Consider the following 21,024-nt stretch of genomic DNA (forward strand, 5'->3'; position numbering starts at 1 on the left):
ATCGTTGTTTTTCCCAACCCTGGAATGGGGCTGGGTTAATTGTGGCACTGTTGAAGTCATCTGGATGCTGGCGTAGAGTGTGACCAAACCATTGGAGACGTCTCAAAATGAGGGTCTGTTTGAGGGATAGTATCCAGCAGCACGAATGGATGGTGGCATTTGGGACGAATTGATGCCAGCGAACCCGAAGGATGCGGCGTAGACATTGGTGGTAAAAAGTTTCCAGTCTGCGCAAGTCACAAACTTGTACTGGCCAGGTTTCGCATCCATCAAGGAGGATGGTTCAGACAAGAGCTTGGTATATTCGAATTTTTGTACCGAGTCCAATTTAATTTCTGAAACAGAGTAGAGTGTGAAGGCAGGAGAAGGCGACACGAGCATTGTTGATACGATTGCCAATATCCTCTTCACCTTGGCATATTGTGGTGATAATAGAGCCCAGGTATTTGAAAGTTTGGACCAGTTTAAGGATTTCCTCCTCGGGAAAAATTGGTTGTGAATCATTTCAGGTGACAAAATAACTAGCGGCTGGATTCTCCCCAAACATACTAATGTCACATATTAAAGATCCCATGTCAATAGTGATTAAGTCAGCTAGTATAAACTTTAACATAGACACACTGAGTGCAGGTCATCATGATCCAAATCTGCAAAATTAGAACCATTCCCAGAACGTGCTAGTGAATCTCTGTCTTATTTGAAGGTTATTGATAGCGTGATACGGCATAATTTCGTGGACACACCGGTTCCTGTTAGATCACTGAAGTTAAGCAATGTTGAGCCTATGACGAGATCCCTGGCGATACCATATGATCTTGCTTTTCAGATAGATAGAGTTTTAATGAAATGTGAATAAAATATTGTTGGAAGTGATGTTAAGGCATTTAAACTGTTGAATAGAAAATTATTTGGTCAGAGTTTTCACAGGGTGTGAGGTGGTAAATTGGTTGGAAGTTGCATGAAAACATTTAGGATGTCAAAGAAAAAATCATTTAGCCTGGGAATTTACATTAAAAAAAAAATGAAATCAATCGCATGGTAAATAGTTTTGAAGCATTTAAACTGTCAAGTAGAATGTCTTAGAGAAACTAACGGTGCTGATATTATTCTGTTTGGAAAAAATTAAAAATGCTTCAGTCAAGAAGGATTTCTCCTTCACAGGACGGGGATTGAATATGTTGAGTGTAGTGTTGGAACAGTTGTTACCCTTGGTCCCTGGCTAGAATGGCGCTGCTGGGACAAATTATGGCACTGAAGGTTTTTAGATATTTTTGTAATCAAGCACTGTACTGGAGTAGAGCTAATAATGTTTATGTGCCCAACATGTCGCTCAGATTTAAAACCGACAGTATTGATGGTAAATTTGAATTTTTGTATAGCAGATGAGTGGATTGCCATTGAGCAAGTAGAAATAAATAAATAGAGGCGTAAATGTGACTTGACTGTGCCACGTTTGGTTAGAGTTATTTCAGTCACCAGAATACCACATTTACCTCGTTTTCATTTTCTTGGCTTCAGATAATCATGTGAGAATTAAGTGAGATTTTTTTGAAGATAGTGATTTGAAGGGGAGTCAATACTGAAAGAATTCTCCAGTTTTAAATGTAGGAAGAAATCAGGTAACCACAAACCACTGACAACTGACAACAACAGCACACCTGAACGGAGTGGGGATACCAATGAGTGCCCTCTACCAAAACCTGGATAGCGTGCATGGGCTGCAACCATCGACAAAACCCAAGGTTACAAGCAGGGACCCCAAACTCAGTCCCTAAGCCATTATTAAAAAAAGAAAAAGAATGAAAAAAAAAAAAACAAATAGCAAAAGCGCAAATATTTTTCTGATTGTTTATGATTTGTGAGAAAGAGAAAATGAGCAAGTAGTTTAAAGGGTGTATGAGCCCTCCTTTGATAGTGAACTGAGCATGGTTATCTTTCCACGGTTGCATGCACCTGGGTTAAGTCATAGAGAAGGACCGAAAATGAAAAAAAAAAAAAATGAAAAAAGAAAAAACTGTTTTGCATGCACATAGATTAAGTCGTGAAGATAAACTGAAAGTAAATAAGAAAAAAAAAATGAAAGAAACCCCATGTTTGCATATACATGGTTTGATGAGTTACAGTTATACAGAAGGACTGAAAATAAAGAAGAGAAACTGTTTTGCATGTACGTAGTTGCAGTCACCTTAAAAGGACTAGTAAAGTGAAAAAAAGGGAGTTTATCAATTGAAAAATGCATGTGTAGGCGAATATAAAAATCCATGACTCGTGAGCTGTGGCAGCTTACAATTGCATGGTGCATGTTTAGTTATTAGTGAGTTTCATTTTTCTCTGATGATAAGAACTATGAACTACGTACAAGTATTTATGCACGCATACATACTACATTATAATATATACAGCAGTACAACCAGAACCATTGGACCAGAACATTTTTTCATGCTGAATGGACAAATTTTTGTCAGTTGCTTTTTATTGACTTTGATCGTAGAATTACTAGTTTCGGGTCAGGCTTCTGGTGCAGGTCGCATATATGCCAATTATGACTAATTGACAAGTGGAAGGAAGGGGCGGATATGACGAGATCCCTGGCGATACCAGATGATCTTGCTTTTCAGATAGAGGAAGAGAAGATGGGAGAGGAAAAACAGATGTTTATGAGATTCCTGTCCACCAGAAAAGAGTAAATATTTCAATGAGAAAAGAAAATATAAGATCTGATAATATGATTCGTGGAACAAGAGATTGTTTTTCTAGTTGGATTTGGTAAAAAAAAAAAAATGAATTTTGGCTACTAATTGAGTGAGACAGGTACAATGACTTGGGTTCAAAAGGTCTGCTTTGGTGTCTGTGGGGTGTTGTCGTTGGGTCCACCTGTTGTATTTAACTGCCAGGCTATCGGGCCAAGTGATAAGTTAGTTGGACAGATAAATAAATAAATTGAACCTAGGGATAGATATGGTCATGACAGACGAAGAAGAGAGAAAAGAAAGAGAAAATGAAAAGAATAAAATGATGAGTTCACGAGAGAAGAAAAAGAATAAGAGAATGGAAAAGAGAAGAATAACTTCAAAAAGGTGGAGGGAGGAATTCTGATTTGATAAAAACGATGGTCTTTTTTAGAATAGGGTCCAGAGTCCTTTTTACTGACTGGCATCGAGGCGTCCACATCGCTCTCACCCCGCCTGGGGGGGCTCATAAGAGCTAAGTTGAAAAGCTCTTATTCTTAGCTGGGAAATTGATTAGTGGGACTTAAGTATACAACCTGCATCATGAAACTTGAATCAAAGAACTCGACTAAACAAGTGTAAACCGATTTATGAATAATTATTTTGTTTCGTTATATAAAAATGCCCCAGAGCTTTTCCTTGTTCTCGATTGCCAGCTGGCATGAAGATGTAGTTTGTTTCAGATATCCCCTGACGCCAGATGATGAAGGAGATAGACTGGATCCAGCACGAAGCCAGAGTGCCGACCGAAATCGACAATGTTGCCACACGGATTTAGGGTCATGCACATTTCGCATGCCCTGAGAAGCAGAAAGATATTTTCCAGTGACCAGTGAGAGTCTGGTTACCCTTGAGGGGTCCACCACTAGACAAATAAGAATGTAGCCCTGCTAGGTTGCATCTATGGTCCTGTGGGCTGGAAGCGATGAACACGGCCAGAAGTACATCACAAGTATGCTCCAGTGAACCAGGATAGCGACGGATGCGGCCCGGCCCTCGGACGGAAGAGGAGTGAGGGTTATATTATAAGCCTAGTCAGTACTAATACGTGTGACCATTTGGAAATTCCAGGTGCTGTATGTGTTCGTTTATCTCGACGTTGTTTCCAGCTGTCTAACACACTGACACTGGACTCAAGCATTGTCGATTCAGGAGAGGTGTGGATGGAAACTGCACAACCCTTGCTTCATAATTACACACACAGCTACATTTATAGAGGATATCCATTGTCTTTCGAGATTGGACGAAAGCATTGATCGATGAGGTTGATTAAACATATCTGCAATTTAATTGCCCCACTTGAATTGCAACCTCTCTTTCACACACATGACGTTACTAGTCCCAGTCTTTTCTATAAATACTTTGATAGCATGTGCTCGTCAGAATTATCTGATATATTTCATGCTGCTTTTGTTCCAGCTCATTTGACTCGTTGGTTTAGTAGTCTCCATCATTTCCTTATTTTGATACCCAGTTGTAATACAGTTTCCTAGTTCTGTAACTTCTTTCTAAGAATCACAGTTTCGTGGAACTCTCTTCTGCTGACTGTTTCCCCTTTCACCTTAAACCCTGGCCTTTTCGAGACTAAGATCATTAGGAATCTTCTGTCTTTGTGATAATCATCTTTTTGTTCTTGTTCACTCTTTATATTAATTGGCTTCACACCTTGTCTGGAGTTATTTCCATAAAAAATTGAATGGATACCCCTTAATAATGAATCTCCCTTTTTTTCTTTGTAGCTGTTTTGAATTACTTCCTACAAGAAAATAATAAGACTCTCATGAGTATGGCACATTTTGTAGACCTGCATGATCATCCGTTTGATGTGACGTTCGAATCAGGTAATCCACTTTTATTTATTATCGATATTTTTTCTGCAGATAAAAGCCAAATCTTTGAAACTCCATAAAATAAGGAAATAATTCATCCTATCTTGTATTCCTTGTTTATGAAAAATGAATTTTTAAATTAGTAATTTGCAACATTTTATTTACCTCATATATTCACGTCATATCTCGAAATGCTGAACATTTTTGATCAGGACAGGATTTATCTATACACATTAACATTGCAGCATTAAGAATTAAAAAAATTTTTTTTTTTAACATTATATAATCAATTCTTAATGCTGCAATGTTTTAAGTTATAAATTTATTATATTTTTTACTAGAATATCTTGTCCTTTTCTTTTCCATGTTTAAGCTTAACCATACTACTTTTCATGCTCACATTTTTCTATTGTAATTTATAATATCTAAAAAGTGTCTTTTATCTATTTTTAAATAAACTAACGAATATAAAGAGATCACAAGTAAATAAATATAAATATATAAAAATATAATATATATATATATATATATATATATATATATATATATATATATATATATATATATATATATAAATATTAATAACAAATGAAGGACAGTGATAAGTACGTATAGTGAATTCAGTCTAACCATATAAATACAGTCGATTTGGAAATAATAATTTCTTTTTCCGAGAAAATGACGAATGACACAGGTAAGGAAATTTTATTTTTGGTAACACGAATAGTAAGTCTAATTAATCTGAAGAAAAATTAAACTGTATCTATTATCAGGAACATTTTTCGTTCTTTTGCTTAAGGGAGGTGGTGTTTGATAAACACTGCTGGGGAGCCATGATTTAATATACTGTTTTGCTTTTGAATCCCAGAAAAAGTGTTTCATGGTAAACAACTCATGATCTCTAAAAACTCAGGATTATTGTGAGTTGGAAAAAAGCAAATTGATTCAGCGATTGCAAGAGATTAAATGACTTACTGACAAAATAATTTTCCAATGAAGGACTAAAAATTATTTCCAAACATTTTTAATGTATTTTTCAAAGTTAAAAAACTGTAAAAAAAAAACTCTGTAGTGAATAGCACTATGACAACAGTATATTCTTTTCATTGTTTTGACTCTCGAGTATATATCTAACACAGTTAGACACACTTAATCAATCAAGAACCACATCACACTACATAAAAAACATATAAGATATCAATGGATATATACCTGAGAATAAAAACAAACAAAAAAGAATATGCTGTTGTCATAGCTCTACTAATGAATGACATAAAACACGATAAATTCATCAAGACGACTCAAGAGGGGAGTTGGTCTCTCCATGGCGCAGGGAGCGGCGTCATTTCACTCAGCCAAGATGTAAAAACGTATAATCTCTGAAGATGCCGGTCGGATCATGAAAATAAATGTTCATAAATAATTCAGGTATGTATTGTGTTATTTACATCTGTTAAAAAGAACTGGTTGTCTACAACTGGTTTGATACGTCCACGTCAATCGTTTCCTGTTAGAACTGTTGCATAAATATTAAAATATACACACTAGACGATCAACTAAATGATACGACGTATATATATATATATATATATATATATATACGCATTTACACGTACACGAATATACAGAAAAAGATAAACCCCACTATTCAACATGCACGTCGTTATTGAATGTATTCATAGATGCACAAGGTAACAAACCTCACTTCTAATTAATGTTTAGTTTTAAAATATACAAACAAAGAAATAATTTTCGGCGATTTAAAATGGTACCATTTTATCATAAATTGAATTCATTAATAAGACAAAGTTAAAATAAAATCGAGAGGTACATCCAGGCTTGAACACGGGATCATTCGAAGCGTGTTTTCCTCAATTTTATATATGTAACAGAGCACGGACGCGCGTATGCAAATGAATTCCAAACGACGACGCCGGTAAAGAAAGGCTATAAAAAGGAGAAAGAGCACGTTAAAGAGTAGGATCACGCTAGAGCGTGGTCTCATGACCAAAAATACCAATCTCAAACACAATTTAATCAGGATAGTCGTTTATGAAAATCGGAGATAATGAACGTTCAAAAATTAAAGCAACAAAGAGAGGCGTGGTTGGAGATTGCATCGTTAGAAATTTTGCAGCGAGATACTCGTTCACATTACATTTTAATTTCTAGCAAAGAGGGGATTCCAAGGACAAGAGTCTGGAAGAAAGCAGATATTAGAGTAGAAAGTTTTTCGGAATCTGGGTACCGCTACAGTGATGGGGCGGGATTTTGCTGCTTGTCGGTCCGTCGGGTGTATTTGTTGGATATGGAGACGTAACGATGCACATTTGGAAGCAAAGGTGTGCACACGCACATTCCAGATGGATTTTGATCTACATTCATGTGTCCCATGAAAATGACCGGAATTATAATTGTCACGAAAACAAAGAACTATTTACATCCCAAGGTCAGGATTTATGAATTAAGAATAACCTACATCTAAAATTTCAAGTGTTTAGACCCAAAATTAGTGGAGGACTTTGATAGAGTCTGCAAAGGTCAACTCTTTAAACTTTGACATCTTGGCAGCCAAATTTTCACCCTAAAACTTGGCTGAATACCCTTTATGTATAAATTTCGAATGTTTAGAATTTAAATTGGCTGATTAGTTTGCTAGAGACCGCAAAGGCCAAATCTTTTGAACTTTGACCCATTGGCAGCCAAAATTTCGCCCCCCCCCAAAAAAAACGATTAAAAATCTTGCCCTATGTCCGAATACATTTTATGTAAAATTTCAAATGTTTAGACCAAAACTTAGCTGAGTAATTTGGTAGAGACCGCAGAGGTAAATCTTTTTTAAACTTTGATCCCAATTTTGACACCTTAACATTTATTGTTTTGGGCTCCAATCAAATAAAAAAGTTTGGTCCATTTCCAAGTAGCCTACATTGATAATTTCAAGTGTTTAGACCTTAAATTGACGAAGGAGTTTGGTAGAGTTTTCAAAGGTCAAATCGTTAAAATTTGACGCCTTGACAGCCAAATTTCTGTCCGAAAACCAATGAAAAAGATTTTTCCAAATCTCGATACCCCTTATGTTAAATTTCGAGTCTTTAGACTGAATATAAACAGAGTAGTTTAGTAGGGAAATGTACACACACATACACAGAGAGAGAGAGACAATTTCACTTTTATAGATATATAGATAGATTTTTTAGTCTTCCTCTCTGTTACATAAGACTTAAGTATTAAGCATTTAGTAAGATCATTCAACGTTTTTAATTGTGTATAATCTTGCCCTTTTTTATTTACCATATCGTGTGTGTGTGCGTGCGCGTGTGCGCGTGGTAGCATTGATTCGCTCCCTGCCTCCCTCCCTCCTCATTACATGAATCCTGTACGCTAACAATCGCATAAACGGTGAATACGACTCTATTTTTTTTATTGTTTTCATTCACATTTATTATTATATATTAATTTCTGTATCATTATTGTTGCATTTATCTTTCTTTAATGATTGTTGAATGTCATTTGAGCATAATTTGAGCTTTTTTGGGTAAATTATTCCGTTTCTTTTAGTTAAAATGGGAAGAATTATTTTCAGATACGATTTTCTCAATATACGTTGGCGGTCATTGAACAAATTATATTCGTATCTCAAAGTATTACTGTATCTTTTATGCATTTGTTTTAATTTGTGTTGGCTATGAATATTAGGACGAATAGTTTTTTGAACTCCGGAGTAAATTGCTATCGTCCACTGCAATCGGTGGTTGGAAAGGTTTCTTGAATACATAATTCAACTTTTGGCAAATATGAATATTTGATTTCAATTTAAATGTACATAAAAATCTTTTTTTAACCACCAAATTAAAAAAAAAACAAGCCTGTATTCGAAATATCGATAAGTTTCGTCGAATATTCTGTTGGTCTGACAGGCTGAGAGCAGGCTATGTATACTTCCACAAATAAAAGCAATAGAGAGACGCTTGTAAAGCCAGCTCAATCCACGATGATCCTCGTTGTGAAGCGCCATTAATAAATTGAAAAAGATGGCTTAACTTCTGCTCACGATGATTCAAATATGAAAAACTAAAAAGAAAAATCTGTATGATGTACGTACCCGTGGCGGAAAATATCGTACACGTAAATTAATCCAGTAACCTTATTTTTATAAAGAAAATCATTTTGAAGCCAATTTGAGTTTTTCCCAATAACCCCCTAATCCCCAAGATAAAGATGAATTTATAAAATATCGATTTCTAGTTATTTCCCTTGAGTCTTTTTGATTCAGATCGTTTTAAAAATGGCGCCACGAGATTGTCGTTTTTAGTTTAGCCATGAAATTTGATTTTCTTATTTAAAAATAAAACTACTTTGTCAATTTAAATTATATTTGGTGGACGATATTTCCTTTCCGTCACGAGTACGTACACATACAGATTTTTCTAGTGCTTTATCCGTTACGCCTTACGAACAATTCTAGAATGAATTTGGAGAGTTTAAACCTATTCTTGCTGTTGAATGTATAAGCTTACTACTTATCGATGATGCAAATAACGATGATCACTATATATATATATATATATATATATATATATATATATATATATATATATATATATACTAGCAGAAGTTCCCGTCGTTCAGCCTACAGAAAATGGACTGTGATTGATCAAAGTATGATAGGTTATGAAAAGAAGGGGGTTGTAAAGAGATAGGTTTTGATACTCAAAAATTTTACCCTAAGCAAAATATGATGAAAGTAAAGATAATTTTCGCGAAAATATATATTTTTTATATCAACTTTGTTTCCATTCGTAGCTAAGAGTGATCAACAAAATGATGTTTACTTACAAAGAGAAAATGTTATATATATAATAATATAAATATACAAGAAATAAATGTTACCATAGTCAATAAAAGTTACTTTTATGGTAGAAAAGTTCATTGGTTTGGATTTTTAAGTAGTTTGTAAAAAATATTTTTTTTAATTCACGAACCGGTTTCAAACAAAAAATCAAAATGGATCTTTGAAATGGAGAGCCCCGTTTTCAATTTGAAGGAGGGGTACCTGAGCATTCTGTATTAACAATTTAAGAGAGTTTCATCAACGTAAGGAATATTTATAAGCATATTTTAATGTTTTCCGTTATTTTGTGCTTGAGAAATATTCGATTATGGTATGTGTAGTTTATATAAAAATTCATTTAAGTAGTTATCGCCTCAAATTTCGTTTTAATTTCAGTTCGCTGAAATTATTTCAAGTAAAGAGAATTAAAAACTATTTCAAAACAAACAAAAAACATGAACTGAACTTTTATTGACTATGGTAACATTTATTTCTTGTATATTTATTTTTTCGGGTAGTCGTTTGTTGGCTTATCTGCTAAACACTCTTACTAAATAATATCGACGAAATATCGAAAAACAAAGAAACAAAAACAGTTTTGAAAAATAATGAAGCTTTACTTACTTTAGTAAAATAACCCGAGACAGCAAAATGGGATATTAAAAAAGTAAACACGTAATTACTTTAGTTTTTTAAAGTAAAGAATCGATATAAATATGAATAAGAAGAAAATGGCGCCCTTTTCAAGCAGAACAGCTTCGTTTCAGTTGTACAGTATTGAACGGTGTAGTATTGCGCCGTCGGATTCAAGGTTGTACTATTGCAATGTAAAGAACACGCAGAAAGAGTTTTAATCAACTGAAGTCCTTCTAGTACACTGACAAAAAATGCTTAAACAGATATATAAATAAAAATAAAAAGGTTATGTAAATGTTTTTAAAAAGACACGTGAGCATGATTTTTTCCTTCTTTTGACACAATAACAAGTAACGTTCTTATTTTTTACTATTTATCTATTTATCTATTCTCGAAAGAGTGCCACGTGAAAGTAGAGAAGGAAAAAAACAGAGTTATGTAAAACTTGTGTCGAGAATTGTCTAAAGTTCCGACTTTTTTTTGTTGGCTTCCACTTTAATAAGAACGTAAATTTATGAGGTGAATTTATTCGACACAATATGATTCAACTCAAAAAAATAAATAAAAGCTACCGTAAATTAAGAGTAAAGTTAAGGTGTTATTGTGAACCCTCACCCCTTTTAAAAAACCTTGTTAAACTTTGTGACATATTTACATTATATGGAGGTTAGGCGCGAACGAACACCTATTAATTTTATTGTACCATATTTCTTCAAACTGAAACATAATTATCAAAGTATACTTACGCAAATAGATATGAAAAGTCTTTGTTAAAGTTTGTACCATATTTCCATGGAGTACAGGCGCGAACGCAGACCCCACAATTTTAATATACCATCCCTATTTAAGTTGAAACATTCTTATCAAAGTACATCTATATCAAAAACACTTGTAAACGTGTTTTTTTCACTTTTTATTTCCATACTTTGTAGGCCAGACGCGAACGCAGACCCCACAATTTTAATGAACCACCATTCTGCCAGATCAAACATACCCATTCCTGATCCTCGATACATCCTCTATCATTATATGTAATGAGTATTTTAAAATAGTCAACCATATAGGAGCCTATTCGTGACCACACACAGCTTTATATATATATATATATATATATATATATATATATATATATATATATATATATATATATATATATATATATATATATATATATACAGGGTGAACAGAAAGTCCTTGGACCAATTCAAAAGTGGTTTATTAATAGAAAATTACAAAAATATAAATTAAACATGAATGAAAATTATAAGTTAGGAAACCAAGAATAAATTGAAATTATTTATTTTCAATGTGATGTCCCTTCCTTTCGATTAGACGTTCAATTCTCTGTCTGAAGTTACCAACCGAGGCACGCAGCGTTTCCTGAGGTATTTTAGCCCATTCACTCAGAAGAGATGTCTTCAAAGCATCAACACTTGGATGAGCAACAGAACAGACCTTTGCCTCCAACAAAGACCACACCGAAAAATACATGGGATTCAAATCAGGCGATGCAGGAGGTCACATCTCCTTACTCCAGAATCTTGGAAAATGACGTTGGCACCAGTCCTGAGTTTTTTCTGGAGGTGTGGGATGGTGATCCATCTTGTTGGAAGGTGAAAGGCTGATCTTTGAAGTGTTTCTACATCTCTTCAAATGCTGGAACCAAAATATCGTTAATGTAGCGATCTGTGTTGATCTTAACCCCCTGCTCCACGAAAATCAGAGGCGACTTTCAAGATTTGGAGACTGCAGCCCACACCCTGAGGGAAGAGGGCTTTTTTCGGCGGAAAACTATTCTCATGGAGTCATCAATATCTGCTGAAGATTTTGCGTAACCTCTGTCGTTCTGATTGTTAACAGTCGCTTCAATTGTGAAGAGTTTTTCATCAGAAAAAACGATCTCTCGCTCTGCCGTGCCAGCCTTCAGTTCTCCAAGAAGAAGCTTTGCTCTTTCAAGTCTCTTGTGCTTTTGGGCAGGTGTGAGGTACTGTCTCTTTCTCATCTTGTAGGGGGACAACTGGAGATCGTTGTTTACGATGGTTCTCATCGAGGTCACGCTCACATTCATGTCTTTAGCCATTTGTCTTGCAGATCTCTTCGGGTTCCTCCTTACCCTCTCTCAGACAGCTTTTATCACCTTCGAGCAGTGCGAGGTCTTCCACTCCTAGGACGGTCTTCAGATGTACCAAGTTCTTTAAATCTGTTCACAACATGGTACACGGTGGATTTAGCCACTTTCAAGAGCTTAATAATCTCTGAGTTTGTCCTTCCCGCGCAATGAAGCTGAATTATGACCTCTCGTTTGCTCATTTTTCTGAAAGTTTAAACAAAATTATTTTAATATTTTTGTTAAAAATAATTAGATCAATAGTTAGACTAAATACTTACTTTATTCGAAAAGAGAAAAAGTGATTTTAAGAATATTAAATTTTAAAACTAAAAATGGTGCAAGGACTTTCTGTTCACCCTGTATATATATATATATAAATATATATATATATATATATATATATATATATATATATATATATATATATATATATATATACACTAGCAGTCTAGCCTGGCTTTGTTCGGGCCCTTTTTACTGTTCATAATTTTATGTGCATATATATATATATATATATATATATATATATATATATATATATATTAAAAGATTTAACTAATGTCCTGGTAACCTACATCTAAAATTTCAAGTGTTTGGACCCAAAATTGGCGGAGGCCTTTGGTAGAGTTTACAAAGGTCAAGTCTTTAAACTTTGAAATCTTAACAGCCAAATTTACGCCCAAAAACTTATTAAAAACTTCCTGCATACCTTTATGTATAAATTTAAAATATTTAGACTTAAAATTGGTTGAATCGTTTGCTAGAGACCCCAAAGGTCAAATCTTTTGAACTTTGACCCCTTGGCAGCCAAATTGTCGGCAAGAAAAGGATAAAAAATGTCTGAAATCACTTTATGTAGCATTTCAAATGTTTAGACTAAAAATTAGCTGAGTAATTTGGTAAAGACCACAGAGGCCAATTTTTTTTTAAAACTTTGATCCCAATTTTGACACCTTATCATTTATTGTTTTGAGCTCCAATCAAATAAAAAAGTTTGATCCATGTCCAAGTAACTTACATCTAAAATTTCAAGTGTTTAGACCCAAAATTGGCGGAGGAGTTTTCAAAGATCAAATCGATAGAGTTTTTAAAGGTCAAATCGTTAAACTTTGACACCTTGACAGCCAAATTTCTGGCCGAAAACCGATTAAAAAAATTCACCTAATCTGAATACCCATTATGTCAAATCTCGAGTTTGTAGACTGAAAATTGACAGAGTAGTTTGGTAGAGAAATGTACACACACATACACACATACACAGAAAGCTAAGTTCAAAGGCGGTATATATATCAGCAAGCCGCCCAGCATTGCCAGGTCGTAAAATATGCTTAAATATTATTAATGTAGATTTCGTATTTATTATATTATATTGGACCCAATATATAGTAATGATTTAAACAGTTAATAAGAAAAATGACTCGTGCATCACCACTGAGAATCAAAACCAAAATGTTTAGCTTACGATTTACTTTTTCCTAAAAAGACATGTTTACTGCAAAGCAAAAAATTAAAACATGAACCAATAGCTATTACGTAATGCATGCATATTCGTAATGCCGTCATTCGACCTCCACCTGGCAAATTCCATTTTTTAAAAAAAATTTACACACTTTTGCACCGATGTTCCCAGGCTAAAACACAAATACAAAGTTTCGCATGGGTTCGGATAATCTATATATGACGTTTCATGTCTGTAGACCAAAAACTGACAGAGGAGTTTAGTAGGTAAATTTTTTTTACAAATATATATATAAATATATATATATATATATATATATATATATATATATATATTTATATACGCATACATAAATATATATAGAAAGAGTTTTGTGGTTACTATAACCTTTTACATAAATATTATGCAAGTATAAATCATGTAGAATATCTGCATGAATATAATTACACGTAATAGTTAGCATCTCAGAAGAAATTCGAAAACAATAAATTAATTATAATGAATGCTTAAAGGAATATGACAACATGCTAGATTTTTTGTTGGTGAATGCAATTCCACGACCCATATATAACTAGGTTGTATTTTCTTTTTAAATAAATAGTAAAAGTGTTTTTAATATAAATATCAAAACACAAAAACCCAAACTTAAAGGAATTAATATATATATATATATATATATATGAACAAATGATTAATAAAACATGTTAAAAGACATCTTGAAAAAGAGTTAAAGACATATTTAATTTTAAAAAAGGAAGCACAAGATAAGTGGATAGTCCTTAATCCGCGGAGTTTCAAAGAAATACTCTCCTTCTCATCAGAGGGCAGGAATTAGCAAAATGCAGGATCGGATTTTGCATATAAAAGTATTTAATGAAACTACAAGTAAGTCACAGATCTTACTTGGTTGAAAAAAAAGGGTGAGGTAAGGGGAATAGGAGGTAAAAGAAAAATGATAAAAAGATTTCGCATGAATGGATAGTCCGGTGAAGGGTAAAAAATCGAAGCATGGTAAAATCCAAAACGGTCGAATTTAAAGTTTCCAATCCAATGGGTAAATTCCAAATGGTCCAAAATGATCCAAAAGGCAGAGTTCCTTGGAAAAAAGCGCAAATGGAATGAATTCCAAATCATTAAAAGAAAAAGCACTGGAGAGAATATTTAAAACACGTCTGTCAAGGCTGGAGGAATCAAGTAATATATATATATATATATATATATATATATATATATATATATATATATATATATCCGACATTGCTCGTTTTAACCGTAATGCTAAAGTCCTTTTACAAAATGAAGTAACATTTTTAGATATGTTTTCTACAGAAATTCATCCGATAAGTATCGAAAATCGACCAAATCCTATCATAAAAATAGTTTTTTCTCTTACAGATATAAAAAATAGTTTTTACAGGTGAATATTTTACGTTACACAGGCTAAGGGAAATGATAAAATCTCAGCAAATCATTTCTTCTTAAAAAAAAACCTCAGATACATTATCATCTGGAGATATAGCTCAGTGGTACATCATTCGACTACAGGTCGAATGATCCCTTGTTTAAGCTCGAATTACCTCACCATTTTATTTTAATTGTTTTCTTATCACTGAATTCAATTTACGAGAAAAGAAGACCGACCGTTTAAAATAGCCGAAAATCATTTCTTCGTTTGCATATTTTAAACCTAAACATTAATCAGAAATGACTTTTTCAGGGCATTCGTTGTCAAGCCCAAATATCAGCTGATGTGATGTGTAAGCTAATACGGACGAAATTTGATGAACGACATTATCATTATTATTTATTAATTATTTTTTTGTGAATTAATCCACCGGACAAATTATACCTCGTAATATATAACATATATTGTACGACCGGGCAACGCTGGGCGTCCAGCTAGTGAACTATTGATTAATTTCATTTGATATTTTACCCATAGCTATGGGGGGCATGAGTGTTCATATTTTGATTAGCCGAGTTTATATTCAGCATCAATTTTTATGAAGAATTATTTTTTACTTTTCCTTTCTATTTCTACTTCTTAAATAATTTATACTTCATTCTGAGAATCCAATTAAACTATTTCTAAAAAAGGATCATTCACAAATACGAAATGCCTAGAGGAAAAATAATCATTGCACCTGTGTTGCCCCCAAGTGATGATCTGGGATCAAACGCGTGAGCAAAACTCTATGCGTTCTTATGTTTATCTGCTAAGTATAGTATTTTAAACGTTTCCAAAATCGTTTGTATATGATCGTTTCCAACAGATGCTTAGTATGCACATGTGCGTTTTCGCTAGTGAGTGATCACGAGACAAACTAACAAAACAAAGTCTTTTATAATATGCTGTGCACTTGCTGGTCTTATTCATCTTCTTGTCACTTTTCCATGTGTGGGATGTGACCCCCCGTGGTTGCTGATCTTCTCTTTAATTCAAGACTGAAACCCAAATGGAGACTTATTGGGTTTCAAATGTTTTATTTAGAGAATGGTTATTCATGAGAGAAGAGACCAATATATAATTCTGATCATTTTTTAACTTGTTTTTCTTAGTCTTAGGATGGGTGATACACGGGCAGAGTCTCGATGCAACATTCACTCAGATTCTCTCTACATTGTCAAACGCATGTTGTCTCTCTCGCTTTCTGACTCCACATACTAAAAACCCTGTTCTGTCGCTCGAACACATTATGCCATTTCTATGTCATATCATTCGACACCTGCATTTCTAGTACGTTTTCTTTCTCTCGAGTTTTTATTCCTTGATTTCTCAACTGGTACAATTGCGGACACTATCTTTTTAGTCAATTAGATCTAGGAAGGTGGCAACTGTTGCCTATTTAAATTGTACTAATAATAGTTATCCATTTTTCTTAAAAAGGGGTTCTGCATTACCCTTACAGAAAAAAGAACTTCTGTGTTTGTAGGGTTTCGCATCTTATAAAACATTTCGTAATGTTAAAAGTGAAAATATTTTAAAACCAGGAAATATCAAGAAAATATTTATTAAATGATATCTTTGAAAACCAGGAAATATCAAGAAAATATTTATTAAATGATAAAGTCATTTTATTCCCGCTCGACATAGCGTATACACATCGAAGTTGAAAGACTACTATAACAGCCAGTGAAACCAGGCTTCAGCCCCCCCCCCCCTGGAGTTAATACCACCAAAATATAAAGAGAAAACCCCCCCAACATTTGAACACAGACAGTTTTTCTACCCTATATGGTTGACTATTTTAAAAAACTCATTACATATAATGATAGATGTATTGAGACACAGGAATGGGTATGTTTGATCTGGCAGAACGGTGGTTCATTAAAATTGTGGGGTCTGCGTTCGCGCCTGCCCTCCATAGAATTGAAATAGGCACAAACTTTAATAAAGACTTTTCATATCTATCTGCGTAAGTATATTTTGATAATTATGTTTCAGTTTGAAGAAATATGGTATAATAAAATTATGGGGTCTTCGTTCGCACCTGACCTCCATAGAATGGAAATATGTCACAAAGGGTTTTTAATATAGATCCACAGAATATTGTGATAAGTGTTTCAGTGTGAGCAGGTATGGTATAATAAATTATGGGGTTTATCTATTTTATTTTTAGTTTCATCATATTTTGCTTTGGTTTTGATACCCCCAAGTTCGAAGCTATCTCTTTACAACCTTTCCTTTTCATAACCTATCATACTTTCATAAATCAGAGTTCATTTTCTGTAGGCTGTTTTTGAACCCAATCAACGACGGGTACTTTTGCTAGTATATATATATATATATATATATATATATATATATATAAATCCGTAATCTTGTTTGTTTGTTTGTTTGTTCACAATTTGATTAATATATACAAAACTTCCTGCTGAAAACGGTTATCTATATAAATTTTATTTACTATAAGATTTTCTATATAAATAAATAGCATCACGATCAATATATATACACTATATTGAAGGCAATGTACATAATAGAACTAATCTAATTTGCATATTATATTAAAGAAAATCTTTTTAAATAATTCGCTCAATTAAAATTACTGATTATAGTAATGTAATTGATGTAATTGTTCTATTTAAGAGTATTATTTAAAGTTAATTTATTTAAATTATTTTAATTCAAGTTATTTTGTACTATTTGCTAAACTGGCACATTTTAAGTAATTTTCACTGATATTTCACTTCCGGTTATGAACGGATATAGTTTTTAACCAAATCGAGAGATATGGTGATAAAATGATTTGTTTTAATTATTTATTTTCTATAAATGTAAAAGTTACAAATATTGATTAAAAAAATAAATAATTAGGCTAAGGATGATTTTATTTTTCGACGAAATATTTAAAATCATTTGCCCTCTATTAAAGTCTCGGCTATAAATGTCGATTCATTGTAAGGTGTGAGCACGTTTACCAAAAGGTTAAAATTTATTTCCTACGGACGATTTTAAAATCATTTTTCAACTATTCACTTGACTGTCTGAATTTTATTATAGTTTCCATAATACTTTGAAAAAGAAACAAGGTAAAGTAATGCTTTTTATATCAGATATATTCCTACGCGTTTTTTTTTTCGCTTTTTTTTCTTCGATTTTCTTTTGAGAAAGATCTTATGTTTTCCTATCTTATGTTTAGTTGATAATATATATTTGTGTGGGGGAGTTTCGACGTAATTATGCTTTTTTTTCGGGGGGAGGGGGGTGTCGCTTTATGTCTCAGCGTCACTCAAAGAAAAATAATTGCAGAAGTACAAAAATGCGGGTGTTTTTATCTGTTTAGTACTTCTGCAGTTTACGAACCGTGCTATTTTTTAGATATGATTTACAAGTGTAATTCAATTTTTGCCGTATCTTTTGTTTATTAAATTTTTATGTGAAAGTCCTTCCTTTATTAAAAATGGGGTACTTTTTCTATACACAACCAAGCATAGTTTATCCGCAAAAATCCTAATTTACATTTTTGGGAGCAACACAAACTGAAAACGGACCTGTACAGTTTTTTTTTTTCTACGTAATGTAGAACTTTCATTTGCATTTTTACCAGTGGTACAAGAAATGTCGTTTACCCAGAAGTTTTGGTTTCGAACCTGTAATTACATAAATATTAAAAGAATGCCAATTAGTATTGTGTAATACAAATATATCCGTAGCAAAGCTCGGGTAAATCGGCTAGTATATATATATATATATATATATATATATATATATATATGATTTTATCATGATAAATATTTTCTTACCATTTCTTGGTTTTCAAAGATTTTCAATTAGAAATTCTGCGATTGTGTGAGAATTTTCTTATTTCATAACTTCAGTTTTGTGATCTTTATTTTTTACATAATTTTTATTTTTTATTTTATTTTTTTTTACAAGGTGGCCACCACTTATCAAGATCCGGAAGCCACTCAGGGATAAGGGTTATTGCATGTTAGTGTGGGGATTTAATAAAAGTGTCTACTTAAGGGGGCGGTTCATCAGGAATTTTTTTATGTTGGACTTGAAGACATCCAGGTTGTAGTCAGGTTGGAAGCAGGAAGACGGAACAGAGTTCCACAGGCGTGCACTCCTAAGAAGGAGCTTTGTTCATGAAATCTCCGTTTTGATTTACGCACGCACAGATAAAGAGTGGAGAAAATATTTGACAGTGGTTTCAGCTAGATGGGTGTTTTTCATAAAAGATTGGCGAAGGGGGAACAGAGATTGGAGCCCAGACGAGCACCTGCCATGGAAATAATGATAAAATAAAGATAGGCTCGCAATGTCTCTTCTGTGGGAGAGAGGTTGAAGGGAAGAGAGAAGAAAGCCATGAAGTCTATTTTGTACTCTGTCAAGGCAGGATAGGCTTTTTTGGCAGCTCCTGCCCAGATATGGCAGCAGTATTCCATCCTTGGGCGTACTTGGCTTTTATATAGATAGAGGATTGCATCAGTAGTGAGATATCTTCTGGAGCGGTAGAAGGATCCCATCATCTTTCCAGCGACCTTGGCAACAGACTTGATGTACGTGTTCCATTTCAGATCAGGAGTAAAGGTCAAGCCTAGAAGCTTGTCAAAACATGGGGCTTCTCCTAGATGAGAGCCATCCATTTCAATTGATGCCAGATGGGGATCAGAGCGTTGATGATGTAAGGATAGGAGTTTGGTTTTAGATGCATTAAAGGTAACCAGCCACGTCTTCCCCCACTGAACCATGCGCTTGAGATCAGACGAGAGAGAACTTTGTCATTTACAGCCTTTGATGTGTTGCCGTAGATGGTCGTGTCATCAGCATAGATGTCAACGAATGATTTAAGTATGTGTTTAGGGAGATCATTGATGTAGATCAAGAAGAGAGTTGGGCCCAGGATTGACCCCTGAGGGACTCCAGCATTAATACTGCAGGCCCCTGATTTTTGTCCATCGACCACTACTCTTATGAGCCTATCAGAGAGAAATGATTTAATGATAGAGAAAACATTTCCAGTTATACCGTAGCTAGAAATCTTGTGAAGTAGACCCTTATGCCATACCTTGTCGAAGGCCTTTGATATGTCAAGAGCAATTGCCCTAGAAAGGAAGCCTTTTTGAAGAGATTCACTAATCCTATGAGATATAACCGTTAGCACATCTGTGGTAGATCTTGAAGAACGGAAACCATATTGCGTGTCACTAAGAAGGTTATTTCTTTTGAGGTGGTTGACTATTTTTCTATTTAATATGGATTCCAGCAACTTACTCATGACACACAGGAGACTTATTGGTCTGTACTGAGAGGGAGATGACTTATCACCTGAATTCTTAAATACAGGGCATACTGATGAGGTTTTCCAGGGTGTTGGAAAGCACTTCTTAAGGCAACGCTTAAATAGTTTTGTAAGTATGGGAGCAAGTTCTGGTTGAAGCTTTTTTAGCACTATAATCGAGATGCCGTCAGGGCCAGTTGCTTTACTGGAATCAAGGTTCTTGATTAGCTTGGCGACCTCATGCAGAGATATTTGTCTGTTACCTAGCGTATTCTGTGTTATAGGAGGAAATATGGGGAGTTGATGGTCTTCGTCGCATATGGTAACAGCTGCAAAGTTCTTGGGAAATAGTTGATGCTGACGAGATGACCTCTGGTCCATTGATAATGGTTGGGATAGAACGCACACTTCTGTTCAGGACCCTATTTGTTATTTGCCAAAACTGGTGGGAACCAAGCCGCTGATCAGCTACTTTGGATTTAACAGACTGGGCATATAGCTCTCTTGCATTTTTTATTACTCTTTTACAGTGGTTGCTGGCGTTCCTGAAAGCAGTTTTAGTCTCAGTGCATCTATTACGTTGGTAGCTATGGAAAAAGTGATTTCTGTGCGCGATAGCAGCAGCACATTATGGGGAGAAGCATGGCTGGCTGTTAGGTTTTTGTTGGTATTTTTTATGATGGTATGAATCGGTCTATT

At 34.1% G+C, this 21,024-nt stretch overlaps 1 protein-coding gene across 2 annotated transcripts in view; it reads left to right on the forward strand.

The window, feature by feature from the left end:
* The window catches only part of LOC145241368 (testis-expressed protein 47-like), a 381,126-nt gene that overhangs the window by 155,268 nt on the left and 204,834 nt on the right, over positions 1-21,024 (forward strand). For both annotated transcript variants that reach the window (XM_080104242.1, XM_080104243.1), the window contains exon 7: positions 4,469-4,570. In XM_080104242.1, the coding sequence (XP_079960368.1) occupies positions 4,469-4,570 (102 nt within the window). The remainder of the gene's footprint in view (positions 1-4,468; positions 4,571-21,024) is intronic.

Source organism: Euprymna scolopes, chromosome 20 (assembly GCF_053919585.1).
Source record: "Euprymna scolopes isolate OS-2025 chromosome 20, ASM5391958v1, whole genome shotgun sequence".
Classification (NCBI taxonomy): Eukaryota; Metazoa; Mollusca; class Cephalopoda; order Sepiida; family Sepiolidae; genus Euprymna; species Euprymna scolopes.